General features: G+C 38.7%; 1 protein-coding gene across 1 annotated transcript in view; it reads right to left on the bottom strand.

Moving 5' to 3' along the window:
* LOC109094806 (protein NLRC3-like) overlaps window positions 1-22,970 on the bottom strand; it is a 51,097-nt gene extending 28,127 nt beyond the window's left edge. The window contains exons 1-6 of the mRNA XM_042723004.1: window positions 22,916-22,970; window positions 19,136-19,220; window positions 16,017-16,130; window positions 15,733-15,846; window positions 5,172-5,270; window positions 3,271-5,052 (exon numbers count right to left, since the gene is read on the bottom strand). Of these exons, the coding sequence (XP_042578938.1) occupies window positions 3,271-5,052; window positions 5,172-5,270; window positions 15,733-15,846; window positions 16,017-16,130; window positions 19,136-19,185 (2,159 nt within the window). The 5' untranslated portion in view covers window positions 19,186-19,220; window positions 22,916-22,970. The remainder of the gene's footprint in view (window positions 1-3,270; window positions 5,053-5,171; window positions 5,271-15,732; window positions 15,847-16,016; window positions 16,131-19,135; window positions 19,221-22,915) is intronic.
* Window positions 22,971-23,728: the final 758 nt, after the last annotated feature.

Below are 23,728 nucleotides of genomic sequence, written 5' to 3'. Positions count from 1 at the left end.
ATGATAAAACCTTAAAACCAAACCTATATAATGAGTTTGGAAATTTTAGAGAAATGCTTAATAAATGCACTGTAACTAAACCCATTCGATTTTAGCCGACTAAATTTACTGTAGATTTAGTTGACTAAAATCTTATGATATTTAGTCAACTAAAACTTCAGACTAAAAACAATTCAAATGACTAATATGTGACGAAAACTAAATGTCATTTTATTCAAAAGACTATGACTAAATCTAATTCAAAATTTGCTGTCAAAAATTAACACCGGTGACTTGTGCAAACACAACAATCCTATTGGCTGATGTCATCTTATGACATAATTACCGGAGCATCATGAGTATTAGAGTGTGCCTGCAATGTACATCATCAGCTTTTTTGTCTTCAGGAGCTGCCTGTTTGTATAAACATGTAACATAAAACCTGAATGTGCTCAATGTGCTCATTGAGTTGCATTTGTGGTAATTTCTGTTCTTGCTTTATTCTCTCCAGAGGAATGAGATAATAATAACAAATCACAGCTTCCATCCTGGGCTAGGTGGGCAGAGTAGAGGCAGATATAATAAATTAAATCTTTTTCCTCTGCTGACTGCCTTGCGACTTTTGGGAAGGCATGTGCGAAAGCAAGACAGGCCTGGATATTTTAGGACCACCTTCTAACAGATCTGTCAAAGGGCTTGTGGGCAGAGATGCTGAATTCTGCTTACTGATCAGAATACATTATACATGTTAATTACAATTTTTATATTCTTATTCTTCTTAATTTTGTAACTCTTGTCCCCGGCTATACTGCCTTCCAAAGGCATATGACTCATGTGGTCAGAACTGAGTTAAGGCCTAAAATGGGCTTTGTGACATCTGTTCTGTCTTGTGACAAAGTCTCCTGGTTCAATTTTGTCCCGTTTCAGAGAAAAAGGTGTCAGAATTAGAGGCTGACCGATTTATTGATTTTGCTGATTAATCAGCACTGATTGTTGATTGCTGGAACTATCGGTTATTAGCAAAAATCCGTACCAATAGTTTTCCGTGTTGCATCCATTTGCTGGAGCTGCTGAGAAGGGTCCACTGCCATTATACAGTACGTGAGTTGCCTCTAAAGGTGGAAATGACTGATAGCACGTGTTGATTGTTTTGACATTTGACACTGTGTGCTGCACAGAGCGGGAAACTTACGACATGCATTTAAATGCAGCTGATAGAAAATCCTGCTGTACCATTCACATAGTTTTCAATAAATTACATTATATTTGCCCAAATTGAAGTTGATGAACATAATGAATTTACCCTAGGCTATAAATTATGTATTCTGCAATTTTCAGCAAAACGTTTGTCTTTCTGTTGCTCTAATAATGTCTGTATGCTTCATATAGAGAGCTGTAATATATATTGCGCTTTTCTTTCCATTTGCTCTGTTTTTTAAACACCGAACGCCAAATTGTTCATTCCTGGAGCAAACTTATGTCCATTTGGTGATTAATTGAACTGTTTTAGACCGCTGCTTGAACTGAATGCGACACATCTGGTGTGTGTAAAACCTAATACCTGTGAGTTCTCCTAGACGCAGCGCTGCATTTTTGCCCAGTGTGTGACTAACATTTTATTTATTAGATCCAGTGATCTAAAATAGAAGCAAATAAACTGTGTGTACACATACAATAGCATGACCATTCGTGTCAATTTCTATATTGCCTAAAATATCCAGGTTTTGGCTTTGGTTTTCTGTTTTCATATTTAATGAAGGTAATGATCGTTTGACCAATAACATGCAGACGTTGTACGTAATCGACCAGTGGTGCGTGAGAAGGTGGGATCTACAGAGAACGGTCAAAGCGATGCAAATACGTGTACATATTAGTGTTCGACTTGAAGCAGCACTGAGCATACTGATCGGTGTATGACATACCATGAGAGCGATTCAAAAGCACAAGAAGCCATCTGCTATCTAGAGCTCTCACGGTACTTTGTCATACAACAATTCATCTGTGCAGTGCAAACAAAGCCAAAACGTGAATAATTTAGGCAATAACGAAATCCTGGCCAGGACGTGTCCTGGGAAAATGGCACATTTGCTCACCCTTACATACAATATCCAAATGGAATTTCAATGCTATGGCCTTTAAAGATGATATTTAATGATATTTAAAGAAGACATTTAAAGATGTTCATCTTTAAGCATGACTGTTAAAAAGAAATGGTAATACTTTATAATAAGAGTCCACATTAATGAAAGCTGTATAACTATTGTTCCTTTTTAGAGTGTGTTAATTTCAACATTTACTATTACAAATACATTTTTAAATTTTAAACTTTCTTCTTTTAAAATTATTAAACTATAAAATAACTTTAATGATCAATATAATGATTAATATTAATATTTTCATTTTTATCTTTAATTTACAAAATTTTGGTTCACTACCATTACTGCTTTTTTAAAAATAGTAACACACTATTTTAGTTTTCGTTCAGTATCCATTGTAAAAACTATCAGTTGATTAATTGTTATCGGCCAGTGTGGTCCAACCTAGCTATTAGTATCGGCAAAATTGGTTGACCTCTAGTCAAAATTGCAGTAGCTACAAAATCCAAGATAATACCTAGGCAAACCGCAGTAAGTGATGTTACTGTGTTCTAGCTTTGTTTCCAGGCTTTGACACTGCGTTCTGCCTTGGTACCCATAAAACTAGCAAATTAAACAGAAATTTTAGCCTACTTGCACTGCTCCATTGAAGGCAATATCCACTCTGACCATGTAATGATAATCTGATTTTTAATCGCATTGATGTTTGTTGATTTGGACATCTCGTCATGTTCCAGGCAGCTAATCCAATTGTAGTGACAGGGGTTATACCTTCAAAAGTATCTGGCTCCGGTAAAATTATATAATGCATCAAAGAACCATTCTGTATGGAAGTTATACAGAATGCAGTTTGTCCCATATTCGCAGGCACAAGCTATGACTACCAGACCATATAAATAACAAATTCTTAATTGATAAGTAATTCTTCTTTTTGCACAAATCCTTGTTTCATTTGTGAGAATCTTCATCATCCACAGTGACCTCTACAATCATCCAGCTATCACAAAGAAACACAAAAACCTCCTCAGGTCTAGTTTAGTTTATTTAGTGTCTCACACACCTGTCCTGCTCACTGCCAGAAATGTGATTCCGTTAGATTTTCCCATTTTGTTCATTTGGTTAAAAAAAGCACATCCTAAAATCATAAATGTGATCATGTTTTGTAAGTGGAGTGATTATTTTCAGTGTTACTTACTGAACTGATCTGGATTCTTTAACCACAGGTAACAGATTCTGAAGAACTTTGTCTGCTGTATGTTGTGCTCCAATAAACTGTTTCAGATCAAACACATCCATCTTCTGCTCTGATGTCAGCAAAACATAAACCAGAGCTGACCACTGTGAAGAGGAGAGTTTGGTTTCTTTTATTTCTCCAGATTTCAGGTAATGTTGGATCTCCAGCATCAGTGAATCATCACCCAGTTCATTCAGACAGTGAAACAGATTGATGGATTTCTCTGGACAGCAATTCTCCCTGATCTTCTGTTTGATGTACTGAACTGTTTCCTCTTTTTTATAGGAGCAGCTTCCTGTCCTTGTCAGTAGTTTTCGTAAGAGAGTCTGATTGGACTCCAGTGAAAGACCCAGAAGAAAACGCAGGAAAAGATCCAGATGTCCATTCTTACTCTGTAAAGCTTCATCCACAACTCTCTGATTCAGCTCAGATAATGAATTATATTTCTTCTGCTTAAAAATCTTAGACAACAAACTTTGTTTTGTTTGATCAAACACATTGATGTTGTTGATCGTAAAGGAGAGGTGCGCATATAGAGCTGCTAAATGTTCCTGAAGGCTCAGATGTATAAAGCAGAAGACTTTCCCCTGATACAAGCCCAACTCCTCTCTGAAGATCTGAGTGCACAATCCTGAGTACACTGATGCTTCTTTCACATCAGTGCCACACTCTCTCAGGTCTTCCTCATAGAAGATCAGGTTGCCTTTCACAAGCTGCTGGAAAGCCAGTTTCCCCAGTTTGAGGATCATGTCTTCATCTGTTACGTTCTTCTCATAGTCCTTCTGATGTTTGATGTTGGTCTGAAGGATCAGGAAGTGTGTGTACATTTGAGTGAGAGTCTTGGGAATCTCTCCACTCTCTGCTTGACTCAACATCTTCTCCAGAACAGCGGCTGAGATCCAGCAGAAGACTGGGATGTGGCACATGTTGAAGAGGCTCCTTGATGACTTCAGATGTGAGATGATCCTGTTGGACACACTCTGATCACTGATTCTCTTCCTGAAGTATTCCTCCTTCTGTGGATCATTGAAGCCTCGTACCTCTGTCACTCGATGAACACACTCAGAGGGAATGAGATCAGCTGCTGCTGGTCTGGAGGTGATCCAGATGAGAGCAGAGGGAAGCAGATTCCCCACAATCAGGTTTGTCAGCAGCACATCCACTGAGGCTGATTTAGATATTTTGCACAGTTTCACTTTTCTCTTAAAATCCAGAGACAGACGACATTCGTCCACACCATCAAAGATGAACAATACTTTATATTTCTCAACAGATATTTCCAGTTCTTTTATTTCAGGGAAAAAGAAATTAAGAAGATCTGAAAGACTGAGTGTTTTGTCCTTCATTAAATTAAGCTCTCTGAAAGGAAGTGGAAATATGAGCTGGACGTCCTGATTCTCTTTCCCTTCAGCCCAGTCCAGGATGAACTTCTGCATTGAGACTGTTTTTCCAATGCCAGCGACTCCCTTTGTCAGCACAGTTCTGATGGGTTTGTCTTGTCCAGGTAATGGTCTAAAGATGTCATTGCATTTTATCACTGTGTCCTCTGTTGCTGCTCCCCTGGATTGTGTCTCAATCTGCCTCACCTCATGCTCATTACTAATCTCTCCATTCTCACTCTCTGTGATGTAGAGCTCTGTGTAGATCTCTTTCAGCAGTGTTGGGTTTCCCTGCATCACTGTTCCCTCATACAGACACTCAAACTTCTTCATCAGATTTGGTCTAAACGTGTTGAGGACTTGGCTGTGAAATAAAATTGAAAAAATCCACATTATTAAGTGAGTACAATAATAAACACAATGTCTTATATAGTCTTTATCATAGCTTTAAATCATATTTCTCACATAAATGTAACCCAATACCTGAGATCAGGCCGTGTTTCTCCACTCTGACCCACAGTCACATGTCTTTTCATAGACAAACAATTGGACTCTGGATCTGATCTCTTCTGCTGAACTGAGCTAAGACAGAGAAAAAAAAAGTTATTTCTTTAAATCACTGTACCCAACAAATCAGCTATTTAAAAAAAACACTTTACAGAGAACTTAATAATTTCCTTTATGCCAGGGGTGTCAAATCATTTTAGGTCGAGAGCCAGATTAGAGAAAATGTCCCCTTATGCAGCCTGAAATACCTTTTAAATCTTAAACAATTGTATTAATATTAACCATACTAATTACAATATAATTTACAAGAAAGCAAAGAAAACTTTTCTTAAGATGATGTTAGCTAATTTTGTTTAGGATGTGCGTATATTTTGGGAGAGTTTTTTGATAAAAATTAGACAGTATTTTGCTAAGTGTGTTTTTGAGCTAGTACCTTGGTTTTATTTTGTTAATTGTGTTTTTTAGCTGTTGAATTGGTTGGTTTAGGTATTTAGTTTTTGTGTTTTGGTGGTGGATGTACTGATATTAAACAAAACATCTCTCTTGGTGTTCTTATGCTCTCTCGAACTTATGCTATCCACAAGTGTCTACTATATACTCTAACAAAGCATGCCCTGAATTCATCAGGTTCGCGCACCTCAATGTACGTTCATTAAACAAAAAGACTGATTTACTCTATGACATCATCTTGGACAAAAAACTCGATGCCTTCTGTATTTCTGAAACTTAGCACCAACAAAATGACTTTTTAAATCTGAATCTGTATACTCCACAGGGATTTACATATCTTGACGAACCCAAAACAATTGGTAAAGGGGGTGGCCTTGCTGTTGTGTACAGTACCAAGGTCTCTGTTACTGAAATTGTTGTTCCTTCTGTTTTATCATTTGAGAGTATTGTTTTTAAAGTTAGTGGTGTTTCTCCTGTTCTGATTTTGTTTATTTATCAGCCAGCGAAACCTAACCCTCTGTTCTTTGATGAACTCACAGAGCTACTTGCATTTGTAAATCCCCTTTGTCAATCTACGATTCTTATTGGAGATATTAACATTCATGTTGATAATCCTAGTTGTAATCATACTGCTAATTTTATGGAGATTCTGGATTGTTTTAACCTGATACAACATGTCAACTTTCCTATTTATAGAAAAGGTCATACACTTGATTTAGTGTGTACAGCTGGTGCTGATATTAATCAACTTGAAGGCAAAGATTTGTGTATTAGTGACCATAAGCTCTTGAGTTTTAATTTATCTGTTTCTCTACAAAAACTACAAAAGAGGGTTATTAGTTTTAGAAATCTTAAAAATATTGATCTTAATCAGTTTTCATGTATGATCAATGATAGTCCTACAGGTAATACTGCTGATCACTATAACTTAATTTTATCATCAACTCTAGATGTGCTGGCCCCCAGGAAGGAACGTATTGTTTCATTTTCGAAATCATCACCCTGGTTTACTATTGAGCTTAGGGCTCTTAAAGCAAAGGACAGGCAGTTTGAACGACAATATAAAAAATCAGGGCTCACTGTCCATGAACTTATGTACGATGAGCATAGAACCAAATACTACTCTCAAGTCATTATTAATGGTACTGCAAATCCAAATAAGATGTTTAAAGTAATCAACAAACTTCTTAAACCTACCAGTTCACTTATTTGTTCCTCTGTGCAGCAGTGCAATAAGTTTTTGAAATTCTTTGCTGAAATTTTTTTTGGATATTTATCAGTCTATTACTTCTGTCTCTCTGGGTGCACCTCCTGAGATTCAGCCCTTAAAATGTCTGTTAACTTGGTTTTCTAGGTTTAAAATGGTTACCATTGATTACATTTCTAAATTTATTATGACGATGAGTTCCACTACCTTTACTCTGGATCCTATTCCAACTCACGTTCTCAAAGAGTGTCTGTCATCTATCAGTCCTCTCATTTTGAACATTGTTAATGCTTCCCTTACTACTGGACTTGTTCCCCAAGCCCTTAAGGTTGCTTCCATCACACCAGTTCTTAAAAAGCCTGGGTGTGATTTGTCTGATCTGTCTACCTACAGGCCTATATCTAATCTTCCTTTTTTGGCGAAGGTTCTGGAACGTGTTGTCATGTCACTACTTCATTCTCACTTGTCCATGAATGAGCTTTTAGAACCTTTTCAATCTGGGTTTCGATCAGGACAGAGTACTGAGATTCCCTTGGTCTGAGTTATGAATGATCTCTTCGTCTCTGCTGACTCTGGTGCCCTTACTATCTAGGTGCTGTTAGATTTGAGTGCAGCCTTTGACACAGTGTGTCACAGTGTGTCACTCTATTAAATCTTACCTCACTGATCGTACTCAGTTTGTCGTTTTAGAAAACAAATCTAACGTTGGACAGGTATGTCATGGTATTCCTCAGGGGTCTGTTCTTGGCCCGATACTTTTTAATATTTACATGCTTCCTTTAGGGCAGATTATTAGAAAGCATGGTTTGGGGTTCCACTTCAATGCTGATGATACTCAGATTTATATTAGCATGAAAACTAATATCACAGGTATATCAGCAACCCTTTCTGACTGTCTGCAGCAAATTAATTTATGGATGTACCACAATTCTTTTTAAAATGAATGGTACAAAGTCAGAGGTTCTTTTAGGTGGTACCCCTGCAGCTGCCTGTAATGGTAGAAATTTTAGTCTACACCTTGAAAATAATGTAGTCAATCGGTTACCGCAAGTTTGCAAACTTGCTGTAATTTTTGATTCTCATTTGACACTTGAAGCACATATCAAGAGCATTTCAAAATCTGCATTTTTCCATCTAAGGAATATTGACAGGTCTTTTCTTTCATTACCTGATGCAGAAAGGCTTTTCCATGCACTCGTTACCTCTAGGGTTGATTATTGTAATGCCCTTTATCTTGGCCTACCTGCAAAGTCTATTAAGCGTCTGCAATACATACATAACTCAGCTGCATGTGTTCTTACACATACTCCTTCTCCTCAGCATATGGGGTGCTTAGGAACCTGCATTGGCTTCCGGTCCATCCCCGTATGGATTTTAAAACTCTTACTTTAACATATAAAGCTGTACATGGAACTGCACCATCATATATATGTGATTTAATTACGCTATATATGCCTTCTCGATCTTTCTGCTCCGCCAACTCTTTCCTCCTTAAACAGCCTTCTTGCAGACTAAAAACGATGGGTGAAAGAGCCTTCTCTGTGGCAGCCCCCAGGTTGTGGAATGCACTTCCTTTAACTTTTAGGAATGCCCCAACATTAACAAGTTTTAAGAAATGGAGTTAATTGGTTAGCAGATGTTCAGGAGCAGGGACACGCCCCAAACAATCACCTGACTTCCTGAAACCTCCATATATATCGGGCCACCTCATACCATACTGCTAGTCTCGTTCTCTCGAAGGACAGATGGACTTGCCTGGCCTGGATGGCGCTCTGTTCGATTCAATGTCACTGGCGACACTTGAGGATCAAGACGTAATTCCACTTGCACTCACTCAATCTGATCTTTCCCAAAATTCTTCTCTACTCTATGCTCACAGTTTGCTCATAAAACTCCACTCACAAACATCCTTTCACCCCAACATCCATTCCTATACCCTTCCCTTCAGCTGATTACAGCAATACGGCTCAAAGCCCAAAGACACGCAGGCTGGTTAAATTGAACATTCTAATTGTTCCCCCTTGACTCGTATGTATTACAGACTTGTGTACGGATTGATTTATGTATTAACTGATTTTCGCCATGAAATATAGCCACATATGCTGGTATGGCTTAATTAGTAAATAAACAAACAATCAGCAATATGGTTCCATGTTTTCTAATAATTATCTATAGCTACTTCTAAATTCCAGATGCCCATTCACTGTCCCTCACACCAAAGTCCTTTTAAGACAAGTCATGTCACTCGGCAGCCATCTTTGAAATGCCTCTTAGGCATGCAAGAGCAACTCCTATCTCTTTGTATGGGGAAACATCAAATTCTCCAAAACTGTTCACTAAGCTTATGATTAAATTTCATATTTGAAATCACCAAAGAAATCTGACAATACTGTGTTGTAAATGTTGTTACTTTTGCTCAAATAGTGTTATTAAAAGCTTAATTATTCAGGCTAGATCAGTCAGTGCGCATGCGCAGTCTCAAGCGCACGTCTCAGACCACTGACTGTTTCTATAGCAACCGGGACGCTTCTAACAGGAGCTGCAGTGACACGCTTACTTTTCAGATTAGCGATTAGCTCTTTCATTCAGAAGGCGGGGCTTCCTGCGATTGAGCGGCCATATTGAGCATTGCATTTTTTCCCCCCATTCAAAGCTAAAGGAGTGACACGTCTTGGGTATTCTATAGTCTTTGCTCACGAAGACCAGCCGGTCTCCTTCAACCTCCAATTCTATTTCCAAGTCTTCTATACATTCTCTCCCAACCGCCCTCCCTCCCTGCATCTCACAACACACCCCACTCACAAACATCCTTTCATCCCAACATCCATTCTTCCACCCTTCCTTCAGCCGTTACAGCAATACGGCTCTCATGTTTCTAATTATTCTCAACAGCTACTTAGAAAGTTTTAGAATTTAAGAGGTTATTCTCAATAGCTTCTTATTCTCCCCTGTCTCTATACCTCCATATCTCACTCTCTCTCTACCTTCCTCTCTCCCTCCCTCATTCTACCCCCTCCGGACAAGCCCGCAGCTAACAACAGCACCACCACGGCAGCACCTCAGCGGACGAGCCCGCAGCTAACCGCACCACTACGGCGGCGCCTCAGGCAGATGAGCCTGCAGCTAGCAACAGCACCGCTTACTTATTCAGGCTAGATCAGTCAGTGTGTATGCACAGTCTTAATTGCATGTCTAAGACCGCTGACTTTTTCTATAGCAACCGGGACGCTTCTAATGGCAGCTGCAGTGACGCGCTGACTTACTGATCGGCTCTTTCATTCGGAAGGCGCGGCTTCCTGCGATTGAGTGACCTTATTGAACATTGCATATTCTATAGTGTTTGCTCACACAGACCAGCCGGTCTCCTTCAACCTCCAATTCTATTTCCAAAACTTCTATCCATTCTCCCCCTCCCTCCCTGCATCTTGCAACACACCCCACTCACAAACATCCTTTCATCCCAACATTCCTTCTTCCACCCTTCCTTCAGCCGTTTACAGCAATACGGCCCTAGCATCTCTAATAATTCTCAACAGCTATTTAGAAAGTTTTAGAATTTAAAGGGTTAGTTCAGCCAAAAATGAAAATTATGTCATTAATGACTCACCCTCATGTCGTTCCAAACCCGTAAGACCTCCGTTCATCTTCGGAACACAGTTTAAAATATTTTAGATTTAGTCCGAGAGCTTTCAGTCCCTCCATTGAAAATGTATGTAAGGTATACTGTCCACGTCCAGAAAGGTAATAAAAACATCATCAAAGTAATCCATGTGACATCAGAGGGTCTGTTAGAATTTATTGAAGCATCGAAAATACATTTTGCTCCAAAAATAACAAAAATTACGACTTTATTAAGCATTTTCTTCTCTTCCGGGTCTGTTGTGAGCGCGTTCACAACAGTGCAGTGACGCCGCTGACGCACGACGCTGCTGACGTGTTTTCTTTGTTATTGGGCGCACCAGAAAACACGTCAGCAGCATCGTCCATCAACAGTCACAGCAGTCGCGTTCACAGCAGACCCGGAAGAGAAGAAAATGCTTAATAAAGTTGTAATTTTTGTTATTTTTGGAGCAAAATGTATTTTCGATGCTTCGATGTATTTTAATCGTTTGCCATGGAAATAGCATAAGATGTAGATCTGGCATTAAAAAAAATATATTACTCTAACTTATTCTTCCCTCTCTATACCTCCCAATCGCACTCTCTCCCTACCTCCCTCTACCTCCTCCCCCCTCCTATATCCTCTCACCCTCGACCCCCCCCCACTCAAAGACATCCTTTCATCCTAGCATTCATTCTTCCACCCTTTTTTCAGCCATATTCAGGGCTGCCTCTCGTCTAACTGCAGGCGCCTTCACACCTGCGCATTCTGTGACAGAGCCCATGCGAGAAACTTCTGCTCTCATAACCCTACGACACCAGCAGACTGACTTGCAAAGCACCTCCGCACTCCTATCAAGAACCTGATATAGTTGACAGGCCACTAGCAGAAGAGGCTGAATTAAATCAACTTATCTTCTCTCCACGACACTTGCATTCCAACCATTAACCATATCATCACAACCCCAGAATACTCATTCACTTGGCTGGCCAAAGCCGATACCACTAATGCCAAGTCTTGCCTATCCATCAAGAATCTGGTGAGCCTTCTGGGAAGGTGCCATTAATTCACCGTGAGCCACATTCGATTGCAGAAGCAGCCCTAGAATTTTAGACTCTCTCTCTGAAGCTACAATGGATTCTCACTAACAACCACAGTCTCGTTAAGTTCTTCCCCTCCTCAAAGACTTCCGATAGTTGCACCTTCATCTGCACCACCATAATGAGGATATCCACACCAATCTACGTTTTCACTGAACTCTGCTTTTGTCAAAAGCAGAAACCATCCATCCCCTACAACAGAGTCACATTAAATAAGCACGCAATGGAAATGTGCCTCCGGCAGCAACACCTCTCATCATGAAACAACATTTCGTTACTTAATATCTTCATTTCTCATCCCGGCTGCATCCAACTGTACACTGATGCAACACCCTAAATAGACTTCAGCAGTTAATATGGTGGCTGCTGGGTTGATTCTGAACAGCCTCCGGAATTCAGTTCTCACAATCCACAGTCAAGAGCAGTCTCCACAGCATAATGAAACATATCCCTTAGTCATAACAGCCATCCTTTGGGGGGTTGAATGGTCCGAATCTACTCATCTGCTCAGACTATGCAGCAGAAGTTGAAATTATAATCAAGGGATGATTATGTTTGGCAGTTATGCAATTCATGCATAGGCCCACTTAATCTCTACTCAACAACAATTCCTCCTCCGAGCAACTCATATATCAGGACTCCTCAATCTCGTAACAGACTCTTCGTCTCATTTCCCATTTCCAGAAGTTAGTCTTGGCTCCAGAATAAACATGCATCCCTTGCCGGTCATACCACAGATCAAACACCAAACATGCTTCCCAAGAAGCCATTCTTAATTGCCTTGCTCCAAGCATGATCTCCAGAATACCTCTCCGGCTGGAACTGTCTCAAAGCTTCCTTTCCCATCAACCGACCCGCCGTCCATTCACAACTTAATATCTTACGCTCATTCCTTCCTAAGATCCCCATGTGCATTTCTAAACCTACTTGCCAGGGATCAGCTACTCCTATGATTAACCACTGGCTATGATTGCCCAGCTTCTCTCATTCTCACACATTCATACTAATAAAGGCTTATGAAAACAAGAACACACATTAACCATCTAACGCCTGAACTCTTCAGCCTCCGCATCCTCTCCGTATGATCAGGCATTCCGAGCTCATGCTTAAATCAGCTCTTCCCAACTTTGGGGGTCCTAATTGTCTGGCCTAAATATATGCTAGACATATATGATATACATCCTCTTCTACTCTTCCCCAACTCCCTGTTCAACTAACAGTTTCATAACTTGTTTGTGGCGTGGTCCTAGCTAGTGAAATGGAGTTAATTGGTTAACAGATGTTCAGGAGCAGGGGCAAGCCCCAAACAATTACCTGACTTCCTGAAACCTCCATATATATCGGGCCACCTCATACCATACTGCTAGTCTCGTTCTCTCGAACCTACCCTTCCCTCCCTTTCTCATCTATTTAGCCAACCTTATCCCACATTATCTTTCTATCAGGTTGTATCAGGGGGTCCTAATTGTCTGGCCTAAATATATGCTAGAGATGGTACCCCAACCCTGAGTATCTCTGAGCCATCAATTCTAGATGCCCTGATCAACCTGACCATCATCCCATTCCCTCAACCCCTTCATCCTCTTCTACTCTTCCCCAACTCCCTGTTCAACTAACAGTTTCATAACTTGTTTGTGGCGTGCTCCTAGCTAGTGAAACAGTTAAAAACCCATCTTTTTAAGATGGTGTTTGTCTTGATTGGTGACACTGGATGTGTATTGTATTCTACCTCTTGTTGCATTCTTATATTAATCTTTTTTTTATGTATTTACTTTTGTTCTGTACTTGTTGTAGCGCTTTGGGTATGAGAAAAGCGCAATATAAAGAAAATGTATTATTATTATATAAAAGCTATACATTTATAAGTCTCTTGATTATACTGTGTACTATGTGTATATTATGGAAATGTGTACATTGTGTAAAATGTGTATATTGTTATTTATGTATACTGTTAATTTTTCATATCCTGTTGCTTGTACTGCCATGGTACAGAGTCTTGTACCCAAGAATTTCACTATTGTTACACTTGTGTAAACGATGTGTGACAATAAAGAGATTTGATTTGATTTGATTAAAGTCTATATTTGTTCGGGATCTCCCTCGTCTCCTCTCTCCTCATAGTAGGAGTGTGACAGAAGACTGGACCTAATATAAAATGACAGAGGCTGAGGGCAGGCTGTGGTGTTTGCGGCAGGCTGGTCAGAAGTTGGAGAAATATGTGGAGGAATTCCTCAAGCTTTCCAACCAGGTGAGCTGGCATGACGCCGCTCTTGGTGCATGTTTCCAGCTGGGGCTGGATGTTGGTATGATCTGCTGTGATCTCCCCACCAGAGAGAGACTCTGTTTTCAAGTCCAGCCCAGAAAGGGCTCCTGTTCCCACGTCCAACCCAGAGAGAGACTCTATTCCCAAGTCCACTCCAGAGAGGACTCCAGTTCCCAACTCTGGCACAAAGTGGGCCACTGTTCCCATGTACAGTCCAGGGAGGGTCACAGTTCCAGAGTCAAGCCCAGGGAGGGCCTCAGATCCCACAAGGAATTGGGGCTGGGGCCGTATAATGCTGAGGCCATATAGGCAGTGCCGAGGCCAAGGCCACGTAGGCTGCTCCGCCATGGCCCCCTGAGTTCCCTGCTCCACAATGACTCCCTAGTCTGCCAGCTCCGCCATGGCTCCCTAGTCTGCCTGCTCCTCCATGGCTCCCTGAACTGCTTGATCTGCCATGGGTCCCAGAACGGGTACCACTCTGGAGGCCATCTGTCCCATGTAAGCCTGTCTCTAGAGGCCTCCAGAGCGCCTGCCCCTCCCTTACCCTCCCCGGTGGAATTGCTATGGCATGGGATGCACCTTCCAGGAGGGGGGAGTAATGTCATGCCCATGGACTGTTTTGTGTTTGTTTTCCTCCCCCACATGATCCATGACCTAGTTCTTCCTTGTGTTAATCATGTTTGATTATGCCCCTTATTTGGTTTCCTTCCTGTTCCTAATTGTGTTTATCAATTCCAGGTGTGTCTTGTTAATTCACTTGTTTTAGTTCCTGTTTTTAAGCCCTGTGTTTGATGAGTCCTGTGTCCAGGCTTATACATCTACTCCGAGTGCTAAGTGTGTTCCCTGTTATTTTGGAGTTAGTAAAAGCAAAAGCAAAGCACTGCATCTCTAGGAGAACTTGCAGGTATCCCACACACCGGATTCGTCACGTTCAATTCAAGCAGAGGTAAACAGTTTAATTAAACAGTTTTTTTAATCACCAAATGGGCAAAAGTTTGGTTTAAGAATGATAAAAAAGCGGCATAGATGAGTTTGAAGTTCTTTGTTTAAAACAACAGAGCAAACGGAAAGAGAAAGCGCAATCTATATTATAGCTCTCTATATTATAGCTCTCTATACAAAGTATACAGCCTTTATTAGAGCCACAGAAAAACAATCGTTTCACTGAAAAATGAACAATACACAATCTTACAGCCCAGCGTGAAGTCTTTATGTACATTAACAATGATCTGGGAACAAATTTAATGTAATTTAATGGAAAACTATGAGAAACATTTGGGTTGGACTTGCATGTTTTGGTCACATTTTTTTAATAGCTTGAGGTGCTGCTAACGTTCGCTTCGTCTCAGCCTTGATAGTAAACAAACTGCTGTTCTTTCACTACTAATGCAGCATCTAGTCAACAAATTAATTACTAAGTATTGATATGAAAACATGCACTATAGTATACTATAGCACTATAGTTCATTGTTGATGTATTAAATTCACATCTGAAGTGTCCCGCTCTTTTCAGCAGGCAGTATCACGTGTATAATCTAATAGCGCTTGCTGTCAGTGATCACCAAATCTAGAGGCCGCCCTCTTACTGTATAATGACAGTGGAGCTTCAGCCGTAGACGCAACCCAGAAAAACTATCTGATTGGATTTCTGTTGATAACCGATAGTTCTGCCAGTCAACTATTGGTGCAGATTAATCTTCAAAACCTATACATCAGTTGACCTCTAATGTTTGACACCCTTGCTTTACACTACTGTACTGTTTATACAAAAACTGTGTGTGTTTGTTACATTATCAGATACAGATAAAAAAAATCCACAAAGCACAAGAAGAATTTCTTGAAGAAAATACATGATCAAATAAATACCATGCTAGGATAATATTTTTCTACAAATGATAAAATTATACATAACTCACCTGAATCCAGGCCGTGTAACTCCACTGTTTAACTTAATTGGCTGAATCATAGATGCATCACTCTTCATAGACACATGGCTGGGCTCTGGTTCTGATCTCTTCTTATGAACTGGACTAAAACAAAGAAAAAAAATGCATTAATTTCTTTAAATGACTATACCCAACAAATCAGTTATTCATTTATCATGATCAAATTCACTTAAAGACCAGTATGTTATCATTTCCTTCACACTGTTTATATAAAAACTGTGTATTACATTATCGGATACAGATACATAACTCACCTGAGTCCAGGCTGTGTATCTCCACTGTTTAACTTAATTGGCTGAATCATAGACGCATCACTCTTCATAGACACATGGCTGGGCTCAGGTTCTGATCTCTTCTTATGAACTGAACTAAAACAGAACAGATTTAAAACTTTATGATGAGAATCATCTTACTATCAGATCTTCATGAAGTGTTTTTATGAAAAGCTATTGAGGACACTTTATGATCATGTTTTTAGTAAATATTAAACTGGTTATGTTGTTTACGTGTTTACACTTGTAGTTCTGTCGGTGACTAAGAGTTATGTCATGACGACTTTTGGGATCTAACTTGGGAACCCCAATCACCTCTGAGTTTAATAGTGCCATTGAATGCAAAAATCACTTTTATAAGGTGTTTGAACACAGTTGTGTGGCTGCAGTGTGTGAAAACAACCAGCCTATAATGGTAAAAATCCACTCACTCATTGTTTTATAATCCCAAAAAATCATAAACAATCTCTCCACACGAGCTGTTCCAGACTATGACGTCATAATCGGTGAAAGTCCCACCATTTGTGATGCTCCCTGCCCTAGCATATACACAGCCCTGAGTGAGCAGCGGTCCACCAATTATGTTTACTTGCTGTAGCTGCTGGAGATACAATGTCAGCGCCAAAGAGCCATTAAAAGTGTTGTGTGTTGGGATGCACCAATGAACATAGGAGTCTCCATAGACCGGTGAGGACACTGTGGTTACATTTAATTTTCAAAGGAAATGTCCCAGAAAAAAAAAAAAAAAAAGGAAAGTCCTATACGTTTGTGCTAACATTTTAAACCGGACTGCTTCACAAACAAGGGTCAGTTCAGCGCTGGAGTTGTGCAAAGATTGCTTCTGAAAGAGGGATCGATACCAACGCTTCGTGCGCAAACGTCCAGAGGCTAGACAAAGTAAGCTTCATGCATCATATTTTGTTTTCCAAAAGAGCTTCTTGGCTCTCTGTAAGGCTAATGTTGCTAAAGCTACCATTGTCTCTACCAGTTTTCACTAATGCTGCCTCCATGAGCTACCAGAATGATTATGAATAGGAATGTAGTAGTTAAAAACTGCTTTGGAAGCAATGTGAGGCTCAGTAACACGGTCACCACCAGTTAAACCATAACCCCATTCTATGTGGGGTGGGGGGGGGTGGTCTGCCAGAGAAGGGAGAAGGGAGGCGGGAGCAGCAGCTCATTTTCATTTAAAGAGGACATACACATTAACACACGTTTTGGCTCATACCCTAAAAGTGGCAATTTCAACAAGGTATAAAAAATTATCTGTGGGGTATTTTGAGATAAAACTTCACAAAAACACTCTGAGGACATCAGAGAACAATTTAAAATATTGTATCAATGCATTCTATGGCACAAGAATTGGTGAGTGAATTTTGCATACAAGGCAATGGTGTGTATCCACATTTTTGCTTCGGAGCTGAGTGGTTGTAAGAGAGTGCAATTCACAAAGTCATTTCACGTCAGAGAGCTGTTCTGGGTTGGCGTCTTTTTGAAGATGCCGCTCCATCTATGACCTTTTGGGAGGGGGCTTGGGGGTCCCCCCTCCATCATCGGGCCCTTGGAATTGCCCTAACCCCCCATAATACTACTACTATAAGCTAAGTTAGTGAATAATTCAATAGCAAAAATTACTCCAGAAAAATCATGAGTGCACAATAATTTTATAAAATCTAAACAATTAGCTAAAACATATTTAGTGTGGAACAAATAAAAGTGAATAAGTGTAGGACTAAACCTGGTAAAATGTTACACATTGTTCTTTGTATTGTTGTAAGATACAATGATAAAAAATATATATATATATATATATATATATATATATATATATATATATATATATATATATATATAAAACTCATGGTTTTGGTTAGTGTTTTGTAATTTGTATTCACATTAGATTTTTTAAGGGACAATTTGTTGACAAATGAGAAAAAGCCACTCAGATCGCACAGTAAATTTGCTCAAAGATCGTTAATACACACTGAAAACTAACATTGGCGTGCCATTTTCAACATGAAAACTGGTAAAAACTTTAGAAACTTTAGAAATTCAAACAATTTCAATTTATGTAAATTTTTCTCCATTGTATTTCCACAGGTAGGAAAAGCACATTTTATTCAATAGATTAGGGTGACCGAACGTAGCATTTTCCCAGGACACTTCCTGGCCAGGATTTCTATATTGCCTAAAATATCCAGGTTTTGGCTTTGGTTTCCTGTTTTCATACTTAATGAAGGTAATGATCGTTTGACCAATAACATGCAGACATTGTACGTAATCGACCAATTGTGGTGTGTGAGAAGGTGGGATCTACAGAGAACGGTCAAAGAGATGAAAATACGTGTACAAATTAGTGTTCGACTTGAAGCAGCACTGAGTATACCAATTGTATGTTGATATGAAAGGCTCCAATACAGAGCAGCACAAAGCACTTATGCACATTTGCGCAGAATGATTTGCTAAAAGCAACAGCTCTCTGCACAGAAAAGTTCTAAGCATAAAGTGACTGTTTCTTTTAACAGTTTTAGATTTCAGCTACTGTGCTCATGTTGTGAATTCTTTGTTTGGTCACTTCTCCCGGAAGAACGCACCTGCGCGCATGTTGACCAGAGCGAGAGCAAGAGCGCGCCCATCAATGTGCTTCATTCGGCTGCACTGCACGGGACTTGATCGGGAAGAATGTTTCCAAAGAAATGTGTTTTTGGTTGTGAGTGAAAGATAACCTAGTTCAGCTTGCCAAAGAACCCAGCTTTATGTAAACAGTGGATGCAGTTTGTTTTATTTTGGCCAAGCGTGCTATTGCTTTAAATTGGAAATAGAGCCCCATGAAAATAAACATTGTGTTCTAGATTGGTCCCAGACTGGTTTTATGTTCGATAAAGTATTTTTGTTGTTGTTGTTTTATTTTGTTTTGTTTTAATGTTCAAACAAATGCCAGTAAATATTTTTTTGAGGGGAGGAATTAAATATAGTACATTCATTTCATTAAAATAAAATTGTTATAGGATTATGGTATCTGGACAGTTTTGACCAGAAAACAACATGACTGTGACTCCCAAATGAAAAAAACCAGAGAGTTAATGTTTTAGTCAAAGTACTTGTATCCCAGAAACAAATCTTCATCTCCAGATGTTTGTGTTTTGTCCATGATTGATCTGAACAGTTTGATCTCCTCCACTGAATCTAGATGGAAGTGACAAACAAACAGGTAATTGGTAACCTTATTAATAAGTAATAAAGCAATCTTATATAGTCATAAGTCATTCTAACATTCAAAGAAATTCTGTATTATAAACAAGATTATTTCTGTTTAAAATGGTAAAACATCAACTCTTTTACATTTATTTGTGACGAGAGACATAGGCCACTCAACTCCATCTCAAGCCAAATATATATGATGGTAAAAAAACTGCTACAGTTGCTATATATAATGTTGGTTTCCAGTAAGTGTTCTGTTTGCTCTTATTGGTAGATCAAGTAAATGATGCACAAATGGGTTGTATGTTACACTATGATTGTTTATGCCGGGGTGTACAAACTTAGTAATACCATGTAATGTCATTAGTGACTCTGGACCACAAAACCAGTCTTAAGTTGCTGGGGTATATTTGTAGCAATAGCCAGAAATACATTGTATGGGTCAAAATTATTGATTTTTCTTTTATGCCAAAAATCATTATGAAATTAAGTAAAGATCATGTTCCATGAAGATATTTTGTAAATTTCCTACTGTAAATACAAACCAGATTCCAAAAAAGTTGGGACACTTGTTGGGATACAAATTGTGAATAAAAACAGAATGCAATGAGTGAGTTTGTTTTTTATTTATTTTTTTTATTATGAATCATAGATGACATATCAAATGTATCATTTTAAGGGAAAAATAAGTTGATTTTAAATTTCATGGCATCAACACATCTCAAAAAAGTTGGGACAAGGCCATGTTTACCACTGTGTGGCATCCCCTCTTCTTTTTATAACAGTCTGCAAACGTCTGGGTACTGAGGAGACAAGTTGCTCAAGTTTAGGAATAGGAATGTTGTCCCATTCTTGTCTAATACAGGCTTCTAGTTGCTCAACTGTCTTAGGTCTTCTTTGTCGCATCTCCCTCTTTATGATGCGCCAAATGTTTTCTATGGGTGAAAGATCTGGACCGCAGGCTGGCCATTTCAGTACCCGGATCCTTCTTCCACGCAGCCATGATGTTGTAATTGATGCAGTATGTGGTCTGGCATTGTCATGTTGAAAAATGCAAGGTCTTCCCTGAAAGAGACGACGTCTGGATGGGAGCATATGTTGTTCTAGAACTTGGATATACCTTTCAACAATGATGGTCATTGAACTGAGCGCTGATAACAACTTGGGTTGTCCTTGTCCTCTTTAGTCTGGATGATATGGCATCCCAGTTTTCCAAAAAGAACTTAAAATTTTGATTCGTCTGACCACAGAACAGTTTTCCACTTTGCCACAGTCCATTTTAAATGAGCCTTGGCCCAGAGAAAACACCTGCGCTTCTGGATCATGTTTAGATATGGCTTCTTTTTTGATCTATAGAGTTTCACCCGGCAACGGTGAATGGCACGGTGGATTGTGTTCAATGACAATGTTTTCTGGAAGTATTCCTGAGCCCATGTTGTGATTTCCATTACAGTAGCATTCCTGTATGTGATGCAGTGCCGTCTAAGGGCCTGAAGATCACGGGCATCCAGTATGGTTTTCCAGCCTTGACCCTTACGCACAGAGATTGTTCCAGATTCTCTGAATCTTTGGATGATATTATGCACTGTAGATGATGATAACTTCAAATTCTTTGCAATTTTTTCTCTGAGAAACTCCTTTCTGATATTGCTCCACTATTTTTCGCCGCAGCATTGGGGGAATTGGTGATCCTCTGCCCATCTTGACTTCTGAGAGACACTGCCACTCTGAGAGGCTCTTTTTATACCCAATAATGTTTCCAATTGACCTAATAAGTTGCAAATTGGTCCTCCAGCTGTTCCTTATATGTACATTTAACTTTTCTGGCCTCTTATTGCTACCTGTCCCAACTTTTTTGGAATGTGTAGCTCTCATGAAATCCAAAATGAGCCAATATTTGGCTTGACATTTCAAAATGTCTCACTTTCAACATTTGATTTGTTATCTATATTCTATTGTGAATAAAATATAAGTTTATGAGATTTGTAAATTATTCCTTTCCTTTTGTACTCACAATTTGTACAGTGTCCCAACTTTTCTAACAAACCGTACATCAATGGAAAGATTATTTATTCAGCTTTCAGATGATGTATAAATCTCAATTTTGAAAACTTGACACTTAAGACTGGTTTTGTGGTCCAAGGTCACATATAATATATAAGAAGTAAATAACAGCATAAACATAATTGCTGCCCCTTTCCACCTTCTTTTTCAACTCGGAAGTAAGGCATTTTCTGTGAATGTGTGAGACTTCCGGTTTATTAGCCACTGTACGGAAATAACGGGAAGAATAACAAAGTGCACTACAAACCAGTGTGTTCATAATTAAGATAATACATTAAAATAATATGGTAAGACATACCTATTTACAATATCAAGCAACAAAACAAGCTGTTTTGTACAGCTAAAAATAGCTGGAAGCGGAAAACACCGGAAGCCAGACTCATTAAATTTACAAATTTGACCACTCTTTTTGTAAATTTCGTGTTCTGTTAATTTCATGAAATGAATGTTCTGAATTGGTTCATAAATCATAATGGAAAATTTAAAAACACCAAGAACATAGAGAGAGTTGGAAGATGTGGCCAAGAACCTACAGTCAGTTGAAAACAAATCTGCAAATGCATCCTGTTGTTTGCCATCGATGTAGATCTTTATTAGTTGAACACCTGCATGTGTTTTCTGTGAACGATTTCACAAATAGCTCCCATTATAAGATTACAGAGCTGGCATTCATAATCTACCAGGAAATGCAGCACGATAAGTGTTATAATCGAGAAACAATAAATATCCTGGCTCCTTCCTTGTGCTCTTAAACCTATTTATATGTGGTAAGGAGGAACCACAGACCTCGCCTAGTGATTCCCCACACCAGAGAGAATTCCTTATCCCTGAATGCTACGAACAAACTCTTTTATTATTTTTTTTTTAAAAGAATCTTGCTCTAGTGTTTTTTGTTGGTTTGTTTTCAAAGAAAAACACTGTATCTCTAATATGTTCAGGGTATCAGGACAGAACTACTGCTCTATAGTGACAGTAACTCCATAGCGTTTGACACTTCAATTATTTAATTTACTATAATATAATTAACTGGCTGTTACCATACATTTTGCACCTGCCTTCTGCATTAAATTTTTTTCTGCATAGGTGTAACATAATAAATATGGCTGTGCACACTCACCGATCATCAGCTATGAAAAATCCAGTGTTACAGTCTATAAACAATAACATGGGTTTATTTATTGGCATTATTTTATGAAATGCACAATGCATTTAAATGTTTCTGGAAGCAGATATTAATTTTGAGTAGCTGCAGGAGAATAAATGTAAAAGAGATACTGAATCAAGATTAAACAAAGAACATTAAGGTGAGATATGCTCCCTAAATTAAGAAAGGAACTGCATGAATAATATCTAAGACTGAAACATTATCACAATAAAAAATACTATGGGGTAGATTGTAACAACAGTAACCTACTTAAATTTACAGTGATCATTATATCAACTAAAAAAAAGTTGAAAAAATATTTACTGAACGCTAGAGTGAAACTTTGATTTGTAATTAGGGCTGGGCGATATCGCCAAATATATATATATATTTAATTAGGGCTGGGCGATATCGCCAAATATTATATATATATATATATATATATATATATTAAGATTACCTGTAAAGTTACCTGCATGTCAAGGTTCCTCTTCATGAAAGCAGCAGGAGATGTATGTGTCTTTTGGGTGGTTTCATTATATCACAGGTCAAAGGTTTTATTTATTTATTTATTTTTTCTTCTGTACTCAGACTCAGATTCAGGTCATAGTACAAACTAACACAACCTATTGTAAAATAGGGAGTGAAAAATTCTACATTAACACAAGTCAATATGAATTAAATTGAGTGAACCGTGAATTATAGTGCTCAATGTAGTACACTGGTATATCGAGGTCTTATAATTTATTATAGTAAATAAATTATATTATTCTTAAAACTTATTCTTCTTATCAATTACTTTCATTTTTATTAATTCTGCTACATTTTTACCTATATATAGTTTGTTTTTCTGCTTCAGTATGCAAATTATAATGCTAGCAGTAGACTATGGAGGACTAAACCTGCAAAAACAATAAATAAATAAATACACAAATAAATTAATAAATGTGTGTATAAATACACCCATTCTTGTTTAAATGCATATATAAATAATTAAGCGTGTGATGAAAGTAGCCAAATAAATTAAATAAATTGGTGGAAAATCCGAAATGTTTAAGAAAGTGCTAAACTCATCTTAACTCTTTTCTTTTAATCACTTGTTTATTTCTGAATGTAGTTTCACATTTATTTTTCCTCTGCGCAACATGCTAATGAGAGGGTGTCAACCATGGACTTGGTCGGTGGTGTCATAGCTTGGGGCACGGCTTTCTCTCTGACAGGAAATGCATGTAAATCCAGTATAGCCTACATAAAGTCACTTTTGCTGAGAGACAGAGCAGAGCAA

Source organism: Cyprinus carpio, chromosome B4 (genome assembly GCF_018340385.1).
Source record: "Cyprinus carpio isolate SPL01 chromosome B4, ASM1834038v1, whole genome shotgun sequence".
NCBI lineage: Eukaryota > Metazoa > Chordata > Actinopteri > Cypriniformes > Cyprinidae > Cyprinus > Cyprinus carpio.
The sequence above is the reverse complement of the archived record's forward strand: the minus strand, read 5'-3'. Positions and strand labels throughout refer to the sequence as shown.